This window comes from Narcine bancroftii, chromosome 9, assembly GCF_036971445.1.
Source record: "Narcine bancroftii isolate sNarBan1 chromosome 9, sNarBan1.hap1, whole genome shotgun sequence".
Lineage (NCBI taxonomy): Eukaryota > Metazoa > Chordata > Chondrichthyes > Torpediniformes > Narcinidae > Narcine > Narcine bancroftii.
In genome coordinates this window covers 30913023-30935427 of record NC_091477.1, presented here as the reverse complement: position 1 = coordinate 30935427, position 22405 = coordinate 30913023, and the positions used below count along the sequence as shown (strand labels likewise).

General features: G+C 41.5%; 1 protein-coding gene across 4 annotated transcripts in view; it reads right to left on the bottom strand.

Moving 5' to 3' along the window:
• The window catches only part of pdlim7 (PDZ and LIM domain 7), a 129611-nt gene extending 107697 nt beyond the window's left edge, over positions 1 to 21914 (bottom strand). For 2 of the 4 annotated variants that reach the window (XM_069898674.1, XM_069898676.1), the window contains exon 1: positions 21810 to 21914. In XM_069898674.1, the coding sequence (XP_069754775.1) occupies positions 21810 to 21884 (75 nt within the window). In that variant the 5' untranslated portion in view covers positions 21885 to 21914. The other 2 variants (XM_069898677.1, XM_069898675.1) reach the window with 2 other exon arrangements.
• Positions 21915 to 22405: the final 491 nt, after the last annotated feature.

The following is a 22405-nucleotide window of genomic DNA, read 5'->3' as shown; positions in this document are numbered from 1 at the left end:
GAGAACAATTTAGGTCAGGGCCAAGTGGCCTACTTCAGTTCTTTTACCTTGTAAACTTAACAGGTCAAGCCAATAATAGGAGAAAAAGAACGGTTGATATTTGGGTCAGAACACTTCAGGACTGGAAAACTTCTTAAAAGTCAGCGTGCCATGAAGAGACTTGCATTGGAGATTCTGCAAGCTTTTGTGCCTCCAGTACTGAATATCTTGGAGGCTACGGGGATTTTTTCCCCTCACAGATCTGGTATATTTATTGCAGTTGGCTTTACAAAATACATTTGGATCCCATAATGCAGCTGCTTGTATTTTATCCGGGTGGCTCTATAATCATTGGGAATAAGCAATGAGAACATCATGAAATGTTAAAAGGGTCAAACAACAGCAATCATTTGTTGCATTCAAACAGTGGATAATTCTCCAGCTGGTACTATAGTTAAATACATTTCAAACTCAATAATATGTCCTCTGGCAAAACTTTCAAGGTGGCATGAAATTTCCATATTTATTGTACCTCATTCAGATAAAGGTACAAGCACAATGCTTGGAATAGATCCTCTTGGCCAGAACTCATTCTCCTTTGATCTCTTCTACTACCAATAGCCCCTTTCCTGCTCATGTGGGAGCAGATGGACTAGAAATAGAGATTATGTTGTGAACAAATCGGATTCATCTCCAAATTACTCAGCATGTTCAGTATCCCGCACTGCTCCAAAATGTAATGTTTGATTCAAAAACAAAAAACTCAGATTCCCAAACTTAGAATGTATTGGCAATCCTCATGAATATTGCAGGCTAAGACATTGTTCCTGCTGTCCAATTCAACTTGCGTGTGTGTGGCTAACACAGCTTTGTTTCCTTTACAGGAGAGGAATGGGACATGTAACATACAATATGATCCTTGTGTTTCAGTTATGAACAAATCCACGCAACATGCATACAACCAGGCAATCTAAATGTTTGCACACATGGACTGTTACAATATGCTGATCACAATTGTTTCGTTACATTTCAGCCCACTGCACTGAATTTCAAGCTGGGAAACATTTGGGATAGTCTCAATAGAGTTGCTCTAATCTTGTGTTTTCACCTTTTCCCAGTCATATTGGACCCGATTTTACAAGAAGCAAGTCCCCTATTCAGTCACCTCTAATACACATGGTCTCAATGCAATGTGCTTAATTGATATTATCAGAGTCATTTAAAAAATCTCATTAAAAATTACATTGTGAAAGATGTACAAATATTGAAAAGAAAACAATTATTTGCCAGCAAGTAACAAATAAAATTGATGAAGGTAGAGCAGTAGATGTCATATATATGGATTTTAGTACGCATTTGTCAAGGTCCCTCAAAAGGGAGACTCATTCAGCTTGAGGCTTGGGATCCATGGATCCTTAGCTGTGTGGATGCAGAATTGGTTTGTCTATGGAAAGCAGAGAGTAGTAGTGGACAGAAAGTATTCTGCCTGGAGGTCAGTGACTCGTGAAGTTCCACAGCGATCTGTTCTGGAACTCTTGTTACATGCAATATTTATAAATTGTATGAGCGAAGTGGTCAGCAATTTTTCAGTTGGAGGTGTTGAGGATAGTGTTGAAGGCACTAGTGTTGAAGGATGCAGAGTTGGGCAGAGATGGAATTCAATCAGGGGAAGCATTTTGGTAGGTTAAACTTGAAGGCAGAGTACATGGTTAATGGTAGAACAGAGGGACCTGGGGGGGGGGGGGTGGGGAAAGAGTCAAAATCCATAGACCCTTAAGGTCACTATGCAGGTTATCGCCGAGTTAAGAAGGTCTATGGTATGTTGGCCTTCGTTAATCAGGAGACATTGTTCAGGAGTCGTGACGTAATGTTTGCAGCTCTATAAAAATCTGGTGAGACCACACTTAGTTCAGTTCTGGTCACCTCATTATAGGAAGGATGTAGAAGCCATGGAGAGGTTGCCAAGGAAATTTACCAGGATTGGAAATTGAGTCTTATAAGGCAAGGTTAGCAGAACTAGGCCTTTTCCCTTTGGAGTGAAGAAGATGACTTATTAGAGGTCTACAAGATTGTAAGAGGCATAGATAACGTAGACAGCCAGCATTTTTTCCCCCAGGGCAGGAGTAGCAAAGACCAGAAGTCATCTGAACAAAGTGAAGGGAGGAAAGTTTAGGGGAGACATCGGGGAAGGGTTTTAAGAAAAAAAAATATAGAAACACATATCATTGTGGGGGGCTGGAATGCATTGCCAGGGGTAGTGATAAAGGCTGCAAAAATATGGGCATTTTAAGAGACCGAGACAGGCACATGGATGAAAGAAAAATAGATGTTTATGACGTACGGAGGATTTTTTTTTGGGTAGGTATATATGGGTTGGCACAACACTGTGGGCCAATGGGCCTGTTCTATGCTGTTCTGACATATATTCTATTTGTTTAATGTTTGTATTTTACATATTACTCCCAGTCCTCTGTATTCAGTATATAATGAGAAATTTGCCTTATAGTTCACAGGCAACACCATGGTCTGAGCTCCATGGCTACTTCCAGGGCAAGTATAGGATGGCACTGCAAAGGACGTGCAGCCTTTATCATGATTGTTTGCTCCAAGGCAGAAGAGATGAAGCATTGAATGCAGGTTTTCCCTTCACAGATGCTGCCTGGCCTCAGTCTTTCCAGCTATTCGCAAATTCGTTTGAGCTCTCAACAATGCAGATAGAAATCATCATTTTCAGCAAGAAAAGCATCAATCACAACCTTGAGAAATGGTTTTAGTCTATTCATACTTGAAGCAGACATTCTGATGTTAATAACAGGCTTGTTTTAATTGGCCAGTTAGCAGCTATAAGATCGAGTACATATTAGAGGAAAATTAAATTAGGCTTCTAACAGAAAAGAACAGAAATTAGTAAAATCTGAATGTTAAAGTTGTAAAATCAAAGTCTCTTGCTTAAACAAATAGTCTACTTAATGCTAAATATTAAGTAATGAACTTAGTATGGACTTGGATCAAATATCTGTTCAAACAAAGAAATAGAACTACAAGTCTACCAAGAATCAAGACCCAAAACTCACAGTTTCAATTATTCATTGTTTGACCTCCCAAAAAAAATTCAACTACCTAATTTCATTAAAACATCCTTATACTGTAGCCCTTTTTATGCAAAGATCTTGCAATACTGCCATAACCAGTGATTAAGCCACTTTGCTTTTTTTTAATAAACACACACGGAACCAAACAAAGCCAGCACAATGTAATTTTACACAGCAAGCTGGCATTCCAGGAGCAAAATAGGTGGGATGTGTCAGTGTTTAGTATGACGTATAACATATCATATTTGATATGTTACAAGACCAAGATTATTTTCCAAAAATGGCTCAAAATATCCCCTGGGATGTATGCGAATTTGAAATTAGGGTGGATAATAGTGAGTAACACTATTCATTGTTGCTACACGGCTCACTAGCATCACCGCTATCCATCTCCTGGGACTGGTGGTGGGCTGTAAGTGGGGGGGAGGAGGGAGGAGGAGGTGGGGGTGGTGGGATCACTGTTTGGGCTGGTGACAGACTGTTGGGAGACTCTCCCGAGGGCCCGCTGTCAGTCCTGGCACTGGTCCCTCCGCACTGCTGCCCGGAAATGGTGGGGCAGCTGGACCACACAGGGAATGACGCAAAAGAGTTGGGTTGCTGGGACCAGAGCAAGGGTAAACAGCGGCAGTTTGATTTTATAAAATGTTTTCTGCCATAGCTAAGCTGCTTTATTTTTCTCTTGTAAATTACAGTATTATTTATTAAAAAGATTTTTCCTGGTTGCATGTTTTGTCCAAGTTTTAAATCCTTACTTGTAAAAACACCAAAAAATTAATATTCCCTACCGAAATGGGGAGAGGTTTCTTATATGACCATGGATCCTATATACTGTCAAATATGGTACACATACACATCCTTTCCCATCCACTTTTTTTTTTAAACACAGACGTTGATTTGGCACTGTGACTACCTCCGCTGTCAGCTTAAAGGCAAGACTACAGTGATTCCCCCCAATTCCATGTTAGTACAATTTACACAAAAGGTGCAAAATTCCCGTCCTGAAGTGGCTGCATAAAAGGGGCATGTATTTCATGTCATCTTACAGTTGAAAACCAAAGGTTTCCTGTTAGTTTTTCCCTCAAATTTAAGCAGTCAAGGTGGTTCAGCAAAAAACATGCATCACATTTTAAAAAGCACCTGCATTGAACTCAATGAAATCCACAAGCTATATAAATGTTCAACTTACATATGTATCTCTTAAAAGTTAATTCATTGCTTATTTGGATTTAGCAGAGGGCTTGCAGCTGTTTATGGGCACTGCAGAGAAATATCATTCAGGAGTCAGTTTACACACATGTAATTCCATCCTCTTATTTCTGGAAAGAAATCTGCAAGCCTAACACTGCAGGTCCATAAATATTCTTGAAATAAAATACACTGTGCCACATACAACTAGCACAACCAGTTATCAAAAATTAATATCTTAATGTAACTTAGCCATGAGAGTAATTCAGGATAGCTGCATGTCTAACCATGAAATAGCCTGCAATTTATCATACTTCTGCATTTTACATCCCACACAATCTGATGGCACATATGCCAGGAAATATTTGACAAGAACAGTTCAATATGCCAAAACATTCTTTATCTGTTGCCTTAAAAATATTTACGAAGCCTCTTAAATGCACTAGTTGCTTAAAATTGTTAAGCTTTTCCTTGCATTTTAAGATTACATTTGCATTCTATATTTTCAATATAATTAGATATACTGTTGCAAGTGATGTTTGCTATTTCTATTTTGCATTGAAAGGCAAACTGGAGCAAACACAAAAAAAGATTTGTTACAAATAAAACCCTACCAAGAAATGCAAGTGCTTGCAAATCCACAAGAGGATTTGCTAATATAGCACTTACTAATAAATCACTCAATGGATCCCTGTACTCATTATATGGCCATTTCTCCAAGCAAATTAAACATGTAGAATATGTAATCTGCAGAATGTCACATAAATTTAACACGGGTCCATGGGCCAAAACATTTAAATTGGGATTCAGAAATTCCCAGTCCATAGGCACAAGGGGCAAAAGGAAGCTTAATCTCCCCCAGAAGTTAGACTTGAGAAATGTGATTACATTTTCTAAATGAAAACATACATTGGCTCAAATTAAAGGTGCCAAATATCTGGAACTCTTTTTGTTGCTGTTCAAACCATATAATGAACAAGATAAATAAAAAAGATATAACTTGATAAAGGACAAATGTTGTACATTAAATAACTGTAAGAGCACTAATTTCTGCTTCAGGAATTTAGTATTTCTTTTGACAATAGCTAGGTTCAAAGTGTTCATTAAAATATACAGTCCGTATTTCATGTTGCTTCTGCAGTAGCTTTTCCTGTAGGTGAGGCATTACAATTCCAAGTTTTCCATTTCTAGCCATCATGCTTCATTGAAAAAGAGTAGCCCTGGAACAAGTCAGAAGTTGAAGGAGGCAGGGTGGTAATAAATCAATTGTAAATGACTGCAGAAATGGTCGAAGTGAAATGTAGAAAAAGGGGTGAAGTTGCAAAGAGTGAAATATTCAAAGCTTTCTTTATTTTTTAGCAAAAACATCCCTTTAAACTGAACTGTTGAAAGACAGCCAAAAGAGATTTATTGTGAAGATTCCAATGAAGAGGAAATTTAATTAGTGGGCAGATTGGAGAAGATGGAGTTCTCCATGGATGCATCTGGGAGGGCAAAACCATGAAGCAAACAGAAGAAAATTTTCAAGTGGTAGAGAATATATAATGGCTGCATACTAACCAAAAAGTGAGGACAAATTTTCTATTATGAAGCAGCTAGTTTAGTATCTGTGTGGGCAGGAAGAGAGGTGGTGTAATGGAGACCATGTTGGTATGACAGAGCAAAACCAATCATTTTTTTTTAATTGCTAGACAAAATACAAGCACACAGTCATCTGTCTTTTCAAAGCCCAAAATCTTCATGGTATTTCTATTCACCAACTGAATGGTGTTTAAATGCAAACTCAAGGAACAGGATGCACAATTCCTTCCTACCCAATGAAGTTAAAAACTTTGCAATGATTTTTTTTCCATTAGCTTTCCATGGAGCCAACACATCTACAAAAGTTGCTTTAAATTAGCATTCCTAGAGACCTCAAGGCTTTTCTGGAGTGAAAAAAACACTGACCCAAGGGAGGTGACTTAACAACAATGGAATTAAAAGAGAAAGCAATCAACATCAATCTAGTTCACCACTGACATTCCTGGTAGCTGCAAGAGACAATGGAGCTCTTGACTAAACAAAGCTATCAATCCCATCAGACATTTTACATGGGGGTGGGGGGGGGGTGGGGGGGGGGGGAAAGGAAAAAACTTTAGTGAAAATTTCAAAAACAATCCATTTCCAAAGCCATTTTCTCTCACCCCCCCCAACCCCCCCACCACCCTGAGCATGCGATGATTGTGGATAGAAATTTGTGCCTGCTTCTAAGGATGAACACGGAAGGGAGACTCAAGTATCGAACACAGCATCCAAAGCTTACTTATACTGACTTCAAAGAACTAAGTTATAGAAGCAGAATACTATGCCAGAAAACACATTTGATATAAATACCTAAGCCAATGCAAAAGGTTATATTATGAAACTAACATTGCCAAGACACAGTAAACTTCACCTATCTTCTGCAACATTTGGAAATGAATACTCCATGATTATTTTGTGGCCTCGATGTAAGTATCCCATTTATTAAGACTGATATTAACCTCCTTAAAACCCCAATGTAGACCAGCAAGTGTGAATTTTAAATAGTCGGTTTATAATTGCTCCATTGGGTAATAAAATTAATTTCTGACAATCAAATCGGGCATTAGTAAAATCAATAGATGAAACTTCCATCCAAAAGAAAGCAATAACATTCAAATTGCATTTTATTACACTCACAAAGTCAGTCATCATTGCTGATCCCAATATTCTGAATAAATGAACTCAATTCCAAAGACATAGCCTTACTGATAATTTTAATTCAAAAGCTTCCTCCAGATTCGCCAGACATGCATCATGAAGTTGCAAAGCGTAGGATTGTTGACTTGTTCAGTTCCCAAATGAAAACATGGTAAAGCAAGCAATGATTCTGTAAAGTGAAACAACAATCTTAAACAGTCTACTGGGCATGCTGGGTTTGTCATCCAACAGCCAGAAATTCACGTCACTACTCTCATCATAAGTCCTTTTTCCATTGGCACCTTGTCCCAAGAATTAACAGGGAATTAACCGGGACAGGGTCCAGCGGAAAAGGAAAACAATCAGCATGGCCGGCATCAAATCATACTGGGGGTTGACAGCCTCTACCCACTAGTCATATCCCCGGTGAAAACTGACACCAGTGTGCTGATTAAACTAGTGGAAAAAGGACAACTTCCATCCATTCCATTCCAAGGTAGATTCTCTGATCCCCAGGACTGAGTGTGTTCAGTGGAAAAGCAGTCCGTGTCCCAGTTATAGGTTGCCCAGCACAAGCAGCTTCCTATCCTGGGACACTGCACAGCCAATGGACTGGGATGCCGGTGGAAAAGGGGCTATAGTTGGGAACCTGTTGGGACAGAAGCAACTAGTTCATGATAAACCACGCAAAATAAAACTTTTGAACCTCTCTTTATAGGTGCTGTCTGACCTGTTGTTCAATGCCAGCATATTCTGTTTTTAAGGCACATTTCCCCACCTTCCCACCACTGAGTATGGTGAGATCTCAGAGTGAAGAATTCTGCACAAAGTAGCAAGAATTCTTTGCAGGGCCGGCAGAAAATTTCAACTCTTTTTGGTTTACAAGTGAACAAAAATCTCAACAAGGTACTTAGCCTCACTTTTTCTGGCCCTGGCAGGAAATTTCTTGAAGATAAGCAAACTTAACTAAGATACTACAATAAATATTTTGCCGTTTCCACTAAGAGTGAACCACATCATTATCATTTTGGGTTAAATTGTGTCAGTCACAGAGCTGGGTTGTGCATATTTGCTTTGAGACTATAAGGCACTTGCTATCAGAAATCAAATGAACTGCAGATGCTGAAAATCTGAAATGAAAACAGAAAGTACTGGTAGTACTCAGGTGGTCAGGTAGCATCTGAAGAGAGAAGTTGACGTTTCAGGTTGACAGTCCTTTGTCAGAACTGGGAGAACTGCAGAGCAGGGTTTTAGTTTAAATTGAACATTATGTTGAGCACAAACATTTTGGGCCCAAGGACCTGTATTGTTCTATGTTCTATATTTGAAAGTCGACCAACATTTTTGAGAAAAGATGTGTTAGACTCAGGGAGGGAGAGGAGTGAAAAGAGTTTTCAAGTGGGCACAATTTAATAGTGAAGATGCGAGAAAAATCTGTTCCACATTTGAATTATTTGATTCTGGAATGTTCATTATCCATAGATCAGAGCTTAATCTTTAATGGCTGCCCCATTTCCAAGTGTGTCAGCACATCAAACAGAACACAGAGTTAGAAACACATCCACTTGCAGCCCAGTTACCATGATAATAAAGTCAACGGCAGTTGGCACAAAGACTTCTCCTCATTGGCTCTGCCACTGATGGTCAGAGCTTCAACTGGGGTGCTGACAATTTTGGAAGATTGACCAAGGGTCTGGTGGCAAAAGACCAGAAAAATCCATAGGGTAATGGATTTGGAAAAAAAAAGGGGGAAAATATTGAAATTATACTGAAATGCAAAATGATCCAGGCATTAAATTCCTTGATTAAGCCAAGAAATATTGCTTCTCTAATATATAAAGTAGCCCTCCCATCTACTGTGAAAACTCTGCATGGGGAGATCTGCAGCCTTCAAGGGCTAAGCACAAGCTAAAGAATTTTAAGTAGGTGATGTCCAATCTATCCATCATCAGGGGCATCTCCAGAAGTAAACCCATGACATGCATGGGAGACGACTGAAGCAATTTGTTTCCAAAACACACACACACATTACATTTCATTAAATTCCTTTGTGTCATGACATCTTTATCTATGTTAAAGAATTTCTGGGTCATTGGAAACCAGACATTAAAAAACACTAATTCAAACACTCCAGTTGATGTAAATACAGCACAATGCATAAACATGTCGGCTGCCATCCCTTGATAAGAGAGTTTCTACCAGAGTTATCGATTAGCTGAAATCCTGGAATAAAGTCACATGCAAAATGCACAGTTTCTCATGTCAACTGCCTGCTGGACTGTCTTCTTTCTCCCTCCAACTCCCAATTTCAACAGACAATTTCTTCTCTTAGCTTGATAGAGGATGTAGTGCCATTGAGGTAGTCAATCATTTTGTCCTCCTTATGATGTCTACACAAGCTTTCTTGTGGAGCTTTGCTTGACCACCATTGGATCTCTCATCATGGGCACATTAGAAGTATGGTCATTGTTTGGAAAACTGTCATCCACAAATGATGCCAGATCCAGGTGATTTAGGGCACAAGGATCAATTCAGCCAACACAGAGTTGGAAGCAACCACTAAGATAATAGAGCTGTTCAACCCTCTCTAAGGTCTGTACGTCGATGGTTATGTGCAAAGCTTGAGGCAGGCGGATAAAGAATCTTGGTTTCCTATGTTAATAAAGAATCCACTGGTTCAATACATTTATGCAAAAAGATGCAGAGTAAGTTGAAGGTCATTCTGAAGATGTACTTAATGAATCAGTAATTGATGCCTTGGAGACTCCTGCAGAAGGTAGGAGCATTTGATAAATGGTTGATGTCAACTTTAGTCAGGAGGCAGTCTTTAAAGAAGGTAAGGATTTCTGGCTGGAAGATGGAGAACAGGTTTAAGGTAATAACACAATAATGCTCAGTCCCAATTGGGCTGCTCAAAACTACTTCCCGACACATCAAACACTGCTGATATTGTGACCATGTGCCTCAGAAGCACAACACATCTGAGAGAGCACCAAATCTGGCTAGCACCTTCAGAGTTTCATATTCAATTTTCAAAGATTTTTCTGAAATTAAACCCCCCCAAGCAGGCCCCAATTCTGCTGAAGAACTTCTTGATTTTCCAAAGATCACATTGGTTTCCCCACAGGATGTTATGAAATTCAAGCACACTTTATCCATGTGAATTAGAATGCGAATCCAGAGAAAAATTCAAAAAGCCCTAAACCATGTTAAGTGCATTTTGGAAATAAAGGTAATCTAAAGAAAACCAAAACTTTAAAAATGCAATATGCTAAAGACAGCGTGATTTCCAGAAAAATGGAAGAGATTACCTTTATTAAAATAACAGATAAAATATTAGTCCCAAAGTAACCGGAGTAGTTAGAGGTACACAGGAAAAGCCTGTCAATATCTTGGCTGAAGCATTCACATATTTTATTACGTTGTGATAAATTCGAGCTCGATAACAATGGTCTTGTGATTTTGAAATACCTTCCATTCTGGCTGCATCCTTTTGTAGATAGCATAGCTAGAATTCCAAGAAAATAAATCATCCCTGGGAGAATGATCCTCATCAAACAAGCTCCAAAATAGTAAAATTAGATTGCTTGTGCTCTAGGATACCTTTTTCCCTCTGTAACTCTGCATTTTTGTACTGTCTTACTTGTATGGTACAAGATGGCTACTGGTCCGTTTGCATAACAACCTCTACTACAAAATTTTAGATAAGAATAAACTTTGCTATTTGCTATACATAAAAATTTGTAAATGTGTTTGTTAGCATTGCTTGATCACATCAAAACTACAGAACACAAGAAATCTCTGATTGCCTACATGCTTTGAATGAGCAACACTGTTTGATTTATTGATCTATAGGATCGGTTTATAAATCCCTGCTCAGTCGAAAGGAATAGGATGATCTTTAGCTACTTCACCACCACATTCTTCTGCTTCAGTTCACCTTCACTTCCAATCCTTTGTTATGAAGTTTTCCCTCCCACCCAGTCCTGATGAGTGGCCAAAAGGGATGGGTAATCACCTTGAACAAGGGAAAGCACTCTTGTCTTACATTGATCTTTAACTCTGCCATTGCCAACTTCTCCAGCAACAACTTTTCTGCTGTCGTCACTGACCAGCAACCCAAGTAGACAAGCCATATCAGCACCATGACGTGGAGCAGCCAATTAAAGTCTTTTTTTTGTAATATGTAAGGACAAAATATTTTGTGCATCAATCAGGGCTGGATTACAAGAGTGGCTGGAAGAGTTGCTCTCTTCATTGAATGTTCAGAATTGGCTCTCCACTCCATTAGTTGTCTAGAAGAATAATTGCCATTTCCTTTGTGCATGGCCATAACTCTCAGAACTTCACAGTGCAAAACAACACTGACGTGGTCTGACTGTTGGATCCCACAATTCTCCTCTGCCATCTCAGGGAGATGGTTTCACGAAATAAATGCACGACTACACCAGACAAGAAAATACCCAAGATTCCTTTACACATTCACCAAAATGGAAATCTTGAGAAAATGTAAGATTTTTTTTCTGTGGATTTTCTCTGGGTGCTCTAATTTCCTCCGGGTGCTCTAGTTTCCTCCCACTAGCACCCCCCACCCCCACCAAAACATGTACAGGGTTTGAAGGTTAATTTGGGTGGTACAGGCTCATGGGTTGGAAGGGCTTCTTACTTCCCTGTATCTCTGAATTTAAATTAGGGTGACACTGTTTGCTCAACACTATTGCAGCACCAGTGATCTGGAATTGAATTAGCTGCTGACTATGTGACGTTCGTACAGCCTTCCCATGTCAGCGTGAGTTTCCTCCAGGTGCTCCAATTTCCTTCCACTCTTCAAAAACATACAGGGTATGTGGGCCAATTAGTGTATGTGGGCACCACACACTCATGGACCAGAACAGGCAGCTACTGTGCTGTATCAGATCAGATACTATTTATTGCCATGTAATAAAACAGAAATGCAAATAGACACAAAACTGCCTTTGGACTACCAGAAGGCAGTCTAAAGATTTGCCTTTAGCATTGCCTGGTGCCCCTTGCAGTCAGAGAAAGGGAAGCAAAAGAGGGTCCCCTCAGAACCACTGAGTCCATGGATTTACTTCCAGCACTCCCACAGCATCTGTAGCCACAAAGACTCCAGTTCAGTTAAAACCACTAGAAATTCGAGCCCAATTCCAAACCTCTGACAGAATGAGGAAGCTTTCAGCAACACACGTCCTTTGGGAGCACTTCTTGCCCTCAGCACCCTCTCGACTCCCAGTTCTGATACCTGGTTCTCGTGAGCCACTCCAGTCGCCCAGAGCCTTCTGGGAGTCCTTTGACCTCAAGTCATCAGCCACCTGTGTGGGTTTTTCCACTGCAAGTCACCAACAGCTCACCACCCATGCGTCCTTCAGCCACAAAGCTCCTCGCTGGTCTGCCACCAAGATCACTGCCTTTGGGTTCGTCTCCTCTGCTTCTCCTTCTCACTGGGGGCGTTCTCCCCATTACTGGTGACTTACGCCAGTCCGCTGCACCCCCCATAGTCCGCAACTGCTCGAGGCAGCTGCCAGACACGAGCACCAACATCTTCGGCCCAGACCCACAGTCACAGGATTTTAAATAAAACACTGTCAACTCCTTTAACAGGCCACGTAAAGCCTGTAAAGAGCTCTCAATAGTAGGACTGGGCACTAGCACCCTTCGGAGGAGTGCCATGTTACTGCTCTCTGCTCTCCCTGGGTCTGCACCAGAACTGACATTACAGCAGGTCCAGAATTATTTTTTTTTGGATGCAAGACTCCTATCATATACCAGAAAATGACCAAGCTTCAAAAAAATGTCAACAATACACTCTCTCGATTATTAATGAAAGCTACAAAAAATAAACCTATTCATAACTTGCAATGGTTTGTTGAATGTCTTATCATTTCAATTGATTTAATCAAAAATCGAGTGTCAAAGAGCAGTCTTTTCCTTTGTGGCTACCGATGCTGCGGCAGTTCTGGAAGCAAATCCATGGACTCTCAATGATTCTGAGGGGACTGTCTGTTGCTTCCCTTTCTTGGAGCTTCCATTGCCTCTAATTTGTTAGACCATCCATTCAATGCCTTGTACATGATGAGAAAATGTGTCCCTCAAATAAATCTTGGAAAAAACAAAGCCAGTATTGTTCACCCCTACTATAACTTCTGATTTCTAGACTACCATTTCATTCCTCGCCCCAGCCAAAAAAAAATCAGTATTCTTTTAGGTTCTAGATAACTTTCAGTCTCAAAACCCTCTGCATCCACAGAGAAAAATATTTCCACATTTCCACTCACAGCCTTCTTCTGCCACATTCACCCACGCATCTGTTACCTCTAGACTAGTGTGACCACTACAATTTTATCCTGTAAAGTTAGAAAACACTAATCTGTGCCTGTAATACCTGCTGCAGATTCACCAACACCTCAGATTTGAAATTCTTATTCCTGAAGTACGTCCAGTGCTTCACCCCACCCTCACTCATGGTCAATCCTAAATGCTTTCAGCACTAGTCTCCAACTTTCCTGTCCTGTTCATGGCTGCCACTTCTTTAGATAAGCACCCCAACTACTGGAATTCTCTCTTTAAATTTCCCTTTCTCCCTTCCTATGAAATTCTTTAACATCTACATCAGTTTTTGGTCACCAGTCCTAATGCTACTTAGGATCAGTGCCAACACTCATTTGATAAAACTCACTTTAAGTAGCCTATGATTTTTTTTAAAGTCCTGGCAAGATGCACGCTGATATTTTTAAACAGTCTCCCTGACTGACACATTCAGTTTTAAAATGAATCCCGAGCCAGATGATGTTGGAAAGTATGGATTCACTGTGGTAGGTGACATCCCCAACATAGATATCAACTTGAAAATAAGTGGAAAATCCTGAAAATGCAGTCAACTATTTTTCTCCAAAAATGAGCCCATAGGTCTTCTTCCCAAAGTTGGGCCAGAGAATGAAAAGCTGAGGATGTCTTCATTGATCACAGAGAATGTGCAACAGACATCCAGTGTCAACTGGAATCTGACACAGAAAAAAAAACCCACTGATTTTTAACATTAGATCACAAGAATTCAGGAAGGTATTAATTAGATTTTTTTAATAAATAAATTTGGGAGTTTTTGGTTGTAGTTTCAAGTGGAGTACACAAATGTGCTGAATAAACTCCGGTAATCCAGCCTCAATCAAAAACAAAAGGCAGTTAACGTTTTGGTCTTGAACCTTTCTTCAGGAGTGCTGAAAATCAGGCAGACGTGTGAATTCAATGGTGGTGGGGGAAACAACAGGTAGATAAAGGTGAGAGGGTGAAGAGGAGAAGGATGAAAAGGAAAGCTCTTATTTGACAAGGGAAAGGTGTAGAACAAGAGGAAGGGACACAAGAATGAGGGAAAGAGAGACCAGGGGAGAGAGTTTCAGAAATTATAGAAGTCAGTATTGATGTTGTCTGATTGGAAATTGCTGAGGCAGACTACAAGGTGTTGTTACTCCAACGTGTGGGTAGTGTCAACTTGGCTGTACATGAGGCTCTGGACAGATACATCTGAGTGGCAATGGGGTATGGAATTGATGTCAGTAGCCACTGACAGGTCCTTGCTGTTGCAACTGAGAGAAAAGATGGTTAACATAGTGAGTGATCTCCCAGTCTGCATTCAGTCTCCCTGATATAGAGGAGGCTACATCAGGAGCACCAGATGCAGTAAATTAACCCTACTGATTCAAAATAATGTGTTGCCTCACTTGGAAAGACTGTTTGGGGCCCTGAATGGTGGTGAGTGAAGAGTTACAAGTGTAAATGTAGCAATTTTGTGGACACAGTGGTGGGTTCCAAGGGGGCAATTCGTAGGAAAGAACAAGTGGATGAGGGAGTCATGGATAGACCCAATCCTATGGAAAACAGGGGCTGGAAGGTGTGTCTGGTGGTGAGAGCCCATTGCAGGTGGCAGAAAAAAAAATACATTTGGCTGTGGAGGCTGGTAGGTATGGATGAGGGAAACCCTGTCCTTATTGCATATGGGGGTAGAACAGGACTGGGAAGATGCACAGGAAATAGAGGAGATGTGGGTGAAAACTGAGTTTATGGCAGTAGTGGAGAAGGTATTTACTGAAGGAGGAGGGCATTTAAGAAGTTTTGGAATGGAAAGCCTCATCCTAGGACTAGGCGGAGACAGAGGAATTGAGAGAAAGGAATAGAATCCCTTCAGGAGACAGGGTGGGAAGAGTGTAGTCACAGTAACTGTGGGAGTCAGTGCATTTATAGCAGATGTCTGTAGATAGTTTGTCTCCTAAAATGGTAACAGAGAGATCATGTAAGGAGAGAGTTGCTGGAGATAGACCAAGTGAATTTGAGGTCAGGATGGAAGTTGGCAGCAATGTGGATAAAGTTGACAAACTCATGGGTGCAGAAGACAGCACTAACGTAATCAACAAAGGAGTTGAAGAGCCTTGCCTGTATAAATATACACAAGATATCTAATGAACAGACAGGCATAGCTAGGACCCATGTGTGCTCCCCATGGCTATGCCTTTGACTTGAAAGGGTGGGAGGGGAAGGAAAATGAGGCAGAGATGTTACTGAAGGCGAGTGCAAGTTCTGTCAGGTGGAAAAAAGCTGTAGCAAAGGGGACTAGTTAGGTCCATTATCCAGGAAGGCCTTTATTATGGGGTGGAAGTGTATAGGGACTGAACATCCATGGAGAAAAATTAAGCATAGTGAAAAGTGATAAGGTCAGTGATTGTAGCCAGATGTTTCTTGGTGTGGTGCTGCACAATGAGCAAGTGTGATTTTGTGTCATTCATATTTCTTGTAATTCAGTTGATTTTGATGTCCCTTTAAATTAAAACAGGCCAAGACAAAATGGAAACGAATACCATGATGCACTCATCATTTAATCCATATTTATGGGTTGCAATGTCATCACAAGAGCTAGTATAGAAGGAGGCAACAATAACAGTAAGGGATAGATTTCTCAAATTTAGTTACACTTGTTTATAATATAGCATTGAGCAAAGGACAAGGAAGTTAATTAAAAAAAAATCTTTATATTAATCAGAATAACTCTTTAAAGAGTGGCACGGTTAGTGTCGTAGTTAGCACAACATTATTACACCACCAACAACCAGTATTCAAATCCAGCACTGTCCACACGGAGCTTGTACATCCTTCCCATGCCTGTGCAAGTTTCCTCCTACCCTTTTCCAAATGTAGGCTCTGTTCCCTAAGCCCTACGTGCAAACACATTTTGCCACCCACGCACAAAGGAAATCAATGTGCGCACAAATGTTCGTTACCTAAAATAATGCAGTAATTAATAATTATACTTATTGAAAATAATCTAAGTTAACTGTTTGTTAACTTAGTTAGTAATTTTTCCAAATGCAGCTACCACATTTGCCCATCACCAACTTGTGTCCCCTCACCTTTCCTGTTTTATGTCAAAAATTTTGTAAATCTACATAAACTGTGTTGTGTGAAGATTTTCACATTAAGCATCTAGAGAGTTTGTCAACTAGCTTTGTAATTGAATGATTTAACCATTTCCAGCAACTTTAATAATATTAATCTGAATTGATGAGTGTTGCTGTTATTAATTTATTTAGACATTGATTCACAAAAAATAGATACTTATTGATGTTTTATTTAATGGAACAGACTGAACAAATAGTTCAAAGTATAGAATAAAATCTTAAACAAATGTTACATCATGGAATGCAGTCATATTTCTATTATATTGAAACATGCCAATAGTTTTATTAGCCATGAGAGATAGGCTGTGCCAAATTATCTTGAGACAATTTCGAGTTTACATTTGCACAAGTATTCAGCACACACATACTTTTGTCACAGGAGAAAAATGTGAACAACTTAAGATTTTTGCACACATTGACTACTAAAAATTAGAGGGAACATTGGTTGTAAGTTAATTGGGGCACTTGAGTGGTACTGTCTCAAGGTCCAGAAAGGCCTGTAAATTCTAAATTTTTTAAAAATTAACTGGCCAAAATAAATTTTAGCATTGATGGTTTAATTTTTGAAGAAATAAAGTGCAAATAGAGAGGATATCAGAGACTAAAATAGCAATAAAAGACTACTTTTAACAATAATGCTACTGAAGCTATTAAATTTGCTTTTTATACAGAGCCATTATCTCCTTGCCCAATTCCTTCAAGAGCAGTGCCATGTATTCCTACCGATAAATATGTATTCTCCAATAATATTATAAAGCAGGCAGATTTTAATGAAAAGGGTCAATAATCAAACTAGGGCCAGATTTTTATTTGTTCATCAGATCAACATTTTCTTCATTACTCATTTTTGGGGATGAATGTGCCACTAGCATGGGAAACATTGTCTATCCCCTATTTTTGCAATTAAAGGTTAGGTGAATAGTGAGTACTGAATTATAATACCTTCTATGGACATGTCTTATTGTTGTGGACACATCAATTACAATGAATAATATGGTTTCACTTGTAGAAATTGGTCTGAATCAACAAGTTAAACTGAAGTGGAAGCTGGGTTATTGAATACTGTACAGTACTTGTCTGGAACTTCTCACTTTAATGTTCAGAGTGATTTAATTTGCCTTGAGGTATTACTGTGTGCATTGGAGCATGGCCAAAATATTTAATAGCTGAAGTCACAATCCTTACTAGCATATTCAGTTCAAATGGAAAGACAACACTATAAAAGTCTTTCAAAGGGCAGCTTGCTATTGGAATTTCATCAAGAAAATTATTCTGGTGTCAGTCTCCAATCTGTCACTTGGACAATGCTATAGTCAAATTTACACAATTTTTAAGTAATTAAAATTTAAAAATGTCAAAACATTCACCAAGCATGCAATGGAGTGCCATACCAATCAATTGGCAACATATTTTACAATAACTACAGCTCAGTCATATTGCAGTGGTTCGCAAACATTTAAAAAAAATTATACTCACAAACCACCTTAAGTAATCCCTTACGTAATCCCCTACTAACCACAGAGCACCTATGATATCCTATTGCCATAAATGCTCCATGATTAGTAGGGGATTACTTAAGGTGGAAATAAAGTGGGGAAAATGTTGAGCACCATTGTATTAGGACATTTTAATGACAAGCTTCAAATTGAATCTTAATATTTCCTGGCAAGACAAAATAAATGTTTAAACAAATTGCACACCACATTGGCAAATTTCTCCTGGGAAAGACATTCAGCATGAATGGATCTGTACTTTTAGAATTGCAACATCTCTTGCATGTTGGAACAGGTAGGTTTTTTTCCCCAAAAAAAAACATGGTAGTTCACATCACCTAATCAGCTCTTGGCTCAAAAATTGGCTCAATTTCCCTTCTGTCAGAAAAATTGGATTGCAATGAAACTCTAACCTCATTTTTCGATTTAACATCCCCACTGGGGCATTTTTGGCTCAGAAGAATTACAAAGCTGACAAAAGCATTAACCCACTGTTTGCAGATCAGTTTTACCAATTACTGAAAGAATGATTCAAGAATACCAATTTCATTATCAATTAAATCATAATGATTTTCATAAATCAGTAAAATTTAACTTTAAGATTATTCAATTTCTTTATGCAAAATAGTTTTTAAAATCTGAAACCATTAACAAAGTTTTCTCAACATTCCAATGGGCATTTCAGATCGTATGTACCTCAGACTTTTTGCTGTTTGAACAGTTTAAACAGCTTAAGTTCAGCACTTGATCAAATGGCTGCGACAATAAGGTAAAAATGTTTTTTTTTAATCATTGTGGGCAAACATTGACAACGAGTGAGGGAAACATTTTATGGGGTGAGGAAATGTGGGGTAAAGAGGGTGGGATGAAGAGAACATGGACAGGTAGTGAGTGTAATACTACAGTGCCAGGAGGTCTAGAGGACAGAGAGAGAAAGGAAGGAGAGATAGACCATGCAAGAGATTATGAGGAGCAAATGTAGGACATAGGCAAGGTTTTAATGTGAATATATGGGGAAAGTGAAGAGAAAAATGTGATCAATATGCAGTAAAGAAAAGAAATGATAGAGATCAAGGAGTCTTATGCATAACACAAGACAAGAATTTGTTTTCATTGATAGGACACATTAGGCTGTTCCCACTCACAATTGTTTGTACAATTTCAAAATGACTTTCAGGTTGGAAAATGTACCGACGTAGCCAGTGCACAATTCCTGACCAAATCAGAGCAAGAATAATATTTAAAGACACTCACTTCATATTTCAGATGCCAAATACACCTTGAACTCCGCTGCACAAACAGGCATAGAAATGGCATCAAGTACAAATATGGAAATACCATAAGCACTCAGCCACAAGAACAAACCCTTTCCATAATCTAATTTCTGAGACCTATATGGAGATGTTATTCCGCTTGTCAGAGCTTAAACACTTGCCCATATCTGGTCATGTTGAATAAATCTTAGCATTTCAAAGCTGATGAGGTTAGAACTTTGCCCATACAATCTCAAGACTGTTAGGATAGGACTCAAATGCAATTTCCCAACAAATGATTCAAGGTGGAGTTGGTGAAATCAGAATGATCAAGGACGTTTCCAAATTGAGAACGATTTTTGATTAACCCAATGTAAAGGGCAATCCTTAAAAGAACAGAACATTTCTTTCACCCCAACTTAAAGAACCTCAATACCAGTACACAAGACCCCTCGGCAGAAAATCAAGAGTAATTCGACACGTAGCATTTCCAACTCCAGTCGGAACGCTTGCCTCCGACTGAAAATGCTGCTGGCCTCAAATTCAACCGAATTGGTGGTGACAATGACCTCATCTGGTCCATACAAAGAGAAACAAGGGGAAGAGAGTGCCGGCAAAATCCTCAGCGAGGTGGGATCGGTTTACATTGCCGGCTCTCCGTGCAGTGCACGGTTCAGCCTTTCGTTCATCTCTCTGCATTCCTGACATGCAAGATTCACTCTGGAATGCCTCTTCGACCCTGACTGAGAGTTTAAGATACCATTTTGGGTTCTGTCAAAGCACACTCTGGGACCCTTTGAATTTGGGAAGTGGGCTCTCCAGAGGAGGGGGGAATAAAAGCGCCCCGTGGTTTTTGTACAATACTGCGCCCACATGGCCTGACCTGTCGAAGCTGAGCCAGGACCCCCCGGAGTGGAAGTGGCTGCAGCAACCCCCCCCCCCCCCCCACCCACCTCCTCCCCCGCAAACAATCCTCCAAAAGTTGGAGAAGCGAACTGGAATTCCTAACATTCAATCGCAACTGCAGCACAAGTGTGGACGAGTTAACGAGCGGCTCGAAACTCTTGGTGTCGCTGGGTAACAAAATGTTTCACTTATTTCTCCACCAAGAACATTTGTAACCGGTAACACGTCGGGTCTCAAGCTTCCCGCGGGCTCTCGCTCACCCGGGACATGGTTAAAGGCTTGTTGAAGTCCTTTCCTCCCTGCAGTCTGAACCCCCCACGGAGCCGCTCCTTCCAGGGTAACCTTGTACAAGTCCATCGTCGGGAGAGAGAGAACAACTTAAAAAGTTGGCAGTTTGTTTCGAGACTGGATCGGGGAAACTTTGTTGGGGGGGGGGGGGTGTGGGAAAGAGGGGGTGCAGTAAACGAATTGAAGATTGAAACGAGGACGATGTCAGAGCGAAGGGGTGGGAGGGGGGGTGGGGGGGGGGGAAGGTATAACCGTGTAGTAACCACTCGCTTTATCCCGCAGAGAATGACAGCTCTGCGCTTCCAGACTATATATGGCGTGTAAAACTACACCAACAATTTCAGCACTTTTTATGACTCACGCCAGGGAATTCAAACGCCACAACACGTCACTGCCATTTCCCGTCCAGTTTGACGAAAACGAAGCGAAGGAGCGAAGCCCAATAGGTTCTGCAACAACCTCCTCCCCCCCGCCCCGCCGCGCAGGGTGTGGGAGATGACCCAGGCACTGCCCCCCACGGGCCACAGGATGGGCTGCCTTCTACCCTACCCCCCCCCCCCCCCACGGGCCACAGGATGGGCTGCCTTCTACCCTACCCCCCGCCCCCCCCCACGGGCCACAGGATGGGCTGCCTTCTACCCTACCCCCCCCCCCCACGGGCCACAGGATGGGCTGCCTTCTACCCTACCCCCCCCCCCCCCCCCACGGGCCACAGGATGGGCTGCCTTCTACCCTACCCCCCCCCCCCCCACGGGCCACAGGATGGGCTGCCTTCTACCCTACCCCCCCGCCCCCCCCCACGGGCCACAGGATGGGCTGCCCTTCTACCCTACCCCCCGCCCCCCCCCACGGGCCACAGGATGGGCTGCCTTCTACCCTACCCCCCCCCCCCACGGGCCACAGGATGGGCTGCCTTCTACCCTATCCCCCCCCCCCCCCACGGGCCACAGGATGGGTTGCCTTCTACCCTACCCCACCCCCACGGGCCACAGGATGGGCTGCCTTCTACCCTACCCCCCGCCCCCCCCCACGGGCCACAGGATGGGCTGCCTTCTACCCTACCCCCCCCCCCCCACGGGCCACAGGATGGGCTGCCTTCTACCCTATCCCCCCCCCCCCCCACGGGCCACAGGATGGGCTGCCTTCTACCCTACCCCACCCCCACGGGCCACAGGATGGGCTGCCTTCTGCCCTACCCCCACCCCACGGGCCACAGGATGGGCTGCCTTCTACCCCCCCCACCCCCACCCCACCCCCACCCCCCCCCCACCCCCACCCCACCCACAGAGGCAGTTAAGCACGAAAGAATGGCTGCAAAGTGCGCCCAAGTTCGTCTGCGCTGCTAATTGCACCTTAAATCATCTCACTGCCAGGAACTGGAGAAACGTGGCCGTCCCGCGAGTCCCGACTTATCAGCGCATTGTCGCAAATCCAAGGGAGTGGACTCACATTTTCCCCGGAGAGGCACTTAACTCCCCCCTCCCCCCCTCTCTCTGTCTCTCTTGTTTGCTTAATTGTTCTCATCAAAGGCCCTCGCCCATCAGCGACCGAACCATTACTTCATCACGACACAAGCGGAACGCCCAGCAGCCTCGATCTTAACAAGAGCCAGAACATTAACAGGCGTGTCTCGTCAACAGGTAGGGGCTCCAGGTGCGTTGACATGGCACCCACAAGGCTACCTTCTAAAGTAGTTGTATCTCCATTAAGGAAATTGGAGCAAACGTATTCCTTTTAAATAGACCCGCTGTTCAGGTGTACTTTCAATGCATTAAGTGAAATGCCAATCAAAATAGCTGGCCCAGGTGAATCGGCCACTTTCAGAAGACTGGGCCCTCCCTGGACTCTCTAGAATTTAGAAGGATGCGCGACCGGTCCTGAAGGAAAGAACCACTTCTTTCAAAGATTTTTCCTCTCAAAATCCCAAAAGTGATCTCATCCTGCATTCATTTCTTGTGTTCCCCTCAAGAGTGCGCTGAGTGATAAGCCACTCAATTGAATGTGGGACATGATCGACGAGCTAATGATTAAAATTTAAAAGTTTC